This window comes from Protomyctophum parallelum, assembly GCF_964188405.1.
Source record: "Protomyctophum parallelum genome assembly, chromosome: 7".
Lineage (NCBI taxonomy): Eukaryota > Metazoa > Chordata > Actinopteri > Myctophiformes > Myctophidae > Protomyctophum > Protomyctophum parallelum.
Window position 1 is genome coordinate 41,330,944 of NC_139705.1, and position 4,028 is coordinate 41,334,971.

General features: G+C 45.2%; 1 protein-coding gene across 1 annotated transcript; it reads left to right on the plus strand.

The window, feature by feature from the left end:
* Positions 1 to 428: 428 nt before the first annotated feature.
* On the plus strand, positions 429 to 1,283 carry LOC310862108 (E3 ubiquitin-protein ligase RNF13-like; the record flags this gene model as incomplete). The annotated part of the gene is made up of 1 exon (XM_083769844.1): positions 429 to 1,283. One exon carries the CDS (start codon positions 429 to 431, stop codon positions 1,281 to 1,283), a length of 855 nt encoding a protein of 284 aa, XP_083625970.1.
* Positions 1,284 to 4,028: the final 2,745 nt, after the last annotated feature.

The window sequence follows — 4,028 nt, forward strand, 5'->3', positions numbered from 1 at the left end:
TATGAATCGGCCCTTACAGGATCGGTGATCGCTGCAATGTGTGCCTGGCTTAAAGTAATGTGCTGCATGCACCGCAGTGGTAGGAGAGCTTGTGAGAACAAATGACAGAGCCAAGAGATTTGTTGAAGAGGGTAAAAAAGGAGGGCGGCCAAGTACAGACGCCTGTGTCACCCAGTCAAGAGGGTATGGGGCAATGAAAGCAAACCATTCCTTCTCAGCTTAAGTGATTAAAACCAGGAAAAGACTAGACTTACTGTATGCCATATCAACATGTTACATTATTCAAAATTCCAGGTGATATTCATATCGATATATCGCTCAAATCTATTGTGACGTCATTACAGTCTATGTCCAATCGACTTCCAGCCGTGACAGCTGTAAGTTTGGGGATATAAAAGCAGGAGTTTACCTGGCTTCAATTCATAGCGATGCTGTTGACCAAACAGCTCACCATTATAACTGTGCTGCTCTTTACTTTCCTCAACATCCTGCCGGTAGAGGCAGGCATCGCTGCTTACACCAACAAAGAAAAGCAGGAGGACTTTCTACACCTTCCGGCACTTTTCAGCAGATACATACCGGGCGGCGATGGGCTAAGCAGCCGTCTGGTTGTGGCAGAGCCAGAGGATGCCTGTGGGGACATTGCCAAAGCCTCCGTCAGTGGCATCTCCGTCCTCATAAGGAGCTTTGACTGTGACTTCGATGTCAAGGTCAGCAATGCTATGGCAGCCGGGTATGAGGCAGCCATTATTCACAACGTGGGCTCCAACGAATTAATCCTAATGGGATCATACTGGGATGTTCTGAAATGGATCAGGATAACCATCCCAGCAGTGTTTGTGGGTGAAGGCACCGCCACCGCACTGAAAGAGAACTACACTCATGAGAGAAATCATATTGTCCTCACATCAGCTTACCTTGGTCAGACTATCCTCACTGAAGTCATCGATGTGTTCTTGGCCTTAGTCTTCATGAGTTTCATGGCAGGACTCCTCGGGTTGATGGTCCACACTCTTTTATATCTGAAAGTGTTTCTCCAAAGACGCCGTCGGGCTCGAAGAGTCAAGGAACAGCTCAAAAAACTTCCCGTCCACAATTACCAGGAAGGAGACACGTATGATATGTGTGCCGTCTGCCTGGAGGACTACCAGGCAGGAGACAGGCTGTGGGTCCTGCCATGTTCTCATGCCTACCACAAGAAGTGTGTGGACCACTGGCTGAGCAAGATGATGAAGAACACATGTCCCACGTGCATGCAGAAGGTGTGCTCTGAGCAGGCGTAGTTGTCACAGCGTGGCACCTCTATGGGATAAGCTGTCTACACCAGTGATTCTCAACCCGTTCAATTTTAAGGACCCCAGTTTTGTTTGCATTACACCACAGACCCCCAGTTGACAGGAGTTTTTGAGGGGCGCTAGCTAGCCCCTCCTATATACTGTACAGCTTCTGTCCCCACATGTCTCATATTTGCCATTGACAATGAAAGGAGAAATTAGGCCATTATGTCCGTAAAATTTAGCCTGGGTAATAAGCCTAATATCACACAACACTGTCGCGGGAGGCATTTTTTTTGCCAACGGCTGATTCGGTCTGGCTTATTAGCCAGGCTACGTCAAATTATGATGTAAATTCGTGGCAACACAAACACTAAATGCCTTTGACAATGAAGGGAAGATTTACGTCATATCTCATATGTAGACGAGCAAATCGGCTAACCAATCACATATACAGCTTTTGTCCCCACACGTCTCATTTACCATTGACAATGAAAGGTCAAATTAGGTCATATGTGCCTCAAATATGATGTGCATTTGTGGCAACACGAACAGTAAATGCCACTGACAATGAAGGGAAAATTTACGTCATATGTAGACAAACAATTTAGCTCCGAGATGAGGTGCCGTCCCGTGATATCCCTCGAGCCCGTCCATAAACAGTGGCAAAAACCCTTTTTGCAGTATCGTTTCCAAAAAGTAAAGGTAGAACCGAGATACAGAAACCTATAAGGCCGGCACGTAATTATTTTTGAGCGGATTGAAACAACTGCTTAAATCAGGCTTAAATACAAATGTAGTCCAGTCAACCCCCGTTCGCATGCGCAGTATTGAGAAAACATGGTAGGCTACTGGCTGACAAACAACCGCTTGGTAAGTTGTTTCACCCTTAACTTACAATTTACCTGCCAGCGTTAAGTTTATCAACTGTATCTCGGTTCTGATACCTTTACCTTTTGGGAAACGATAAAAGACTCCCTCTTTCACAACGGCATTTGCTTTGGCAATATGAAAGTTTGTTTCCTCGTGCCAATAAAGCTCGCTTGGATTTAATTGATAAGTTCAATTCAATTCAATTCAATTTTATTATAGTGTCAAATCACAACGAGTTGTCTCAAGACACTTTACAACCAACAAAGATCCACCCAGAGCAAGCAATATTGCGAATTTGCGACAGTGGCAACGAAAAACTCCCCTTTTAGGAGAGGAGAAAAGAACGTCAGTTCGGTGATTGGCCAGTAGTTCCGCATGACTTCCGACTTCGCTGCTAGGAAGTTCCTATAGCTTCGCTGGAGACACATCGCTCCAATGAACTGCAGCGGCCAATGAGGCATCTATTTCTTTTTAGCTCATCAGTTTAGCAGAGCTGGGAGGCAGCACACTGTTGGCCAGGTGTAGCTAATCAGTGCTGATTACACCTCAGTAATGGGCCTGGCTGTGCACAGGGCACCCCTCCATGGATTCATCTACCGGTATATGTATTGGCTGCAGACCCTCATCTGTAAAGAGTTTGTGCCACAGTGCCAGGGACCCACATAAGAGAAGATTTATGTTATTCTTTCAAAATTATTCGAAAATAGAGTCACCTTGTTGTGTTGTGAGCTTAGATCAGCTATTTTCGAATAACCAAAGTATAAAATACGGTTGAAGTGGTTAAACTGACTTTCATGCTATATATTAAGTAATTTAGCTGGAGACCCCCTGGAACCACCACGTTGAGAACCACTATTGTAAGCAGTATTTATGTAATGTTCTGAACTACAAGCCGGATAGCAGCCCAGCCTAGTTAGGGACCGGCCTTTTACTTATATGTCAGCTAGTATAGCCCCAGTGGGAGCCGCTATTATTTTGACAAGACTTCTATTTGCGTCTGTTTTGTTCTCAATAAAAGCCCCTGGTCATTGTCCAGTGTGGGGGACTGCAACCACACTGCTCCTTCCACCAACTCCTTCCTGTTGCCTTTAGTTTTGTTACAAAAACAAACAAAGACAGTCTACATTTCCCAAAAGGAAATGTGTGTATTAAATACAGTCTGACCAGGAGCAAGGATAAAACATATCCCCCCACCGGCCATAAAAATATATGACCAGAGGGGGGGGGAGCAGAGACATTGAACCCCATCCCCCGCAGCAAATCCAACTCTGCATGACGTTGATGAGAGGTGGAAGTCACACTGATGTACACTTCCTCTTGCTCTCATTTACCTGCTGCTCTCTCTTTTCTACAGTGTCGGACAACAACAAAAAGCATACCTCCCCTCCCTACTCAACATTTTTTTTCTTTTTTTTTACGAGGACGTGGAAAGAAACGAGGAACAACATCTGGGGAAAACGTGCGTTTTTTTAAGGGACTCAAACAAGCCAGGTTTTGTGGGACTTTGGGTAATAGGTCAGGGAGGCTTAGCTCAGGGAAACTTTGGGCAAATATAAATGGAGCCTTCAAGCAGAGAGAGAGCGAGAGAGAGAGAGAGAGAGAGGATGGAGATGAACTAGTGTTGCTGTTCGTTCTGTAGGAATGGAAAGACAAGCTGCTGAAAAGTAGCTACTTTATTTGTCTTAATTATAGGTACTCTTTAATAGCATCAGTATTAATTTAACTCAGAGAAGGGTAACCAAGTAGACTCGAAAGGATCCTATAGGGCAGGCCTCCATTTGGCCCTAACACTAGACGGGCCTGCCCCAAAGTTATTAGTGCAGCCGCAGCCGGCGAAAACTACCCGGCCCTGTACACTCAAGACACGCTCCATATATGGTC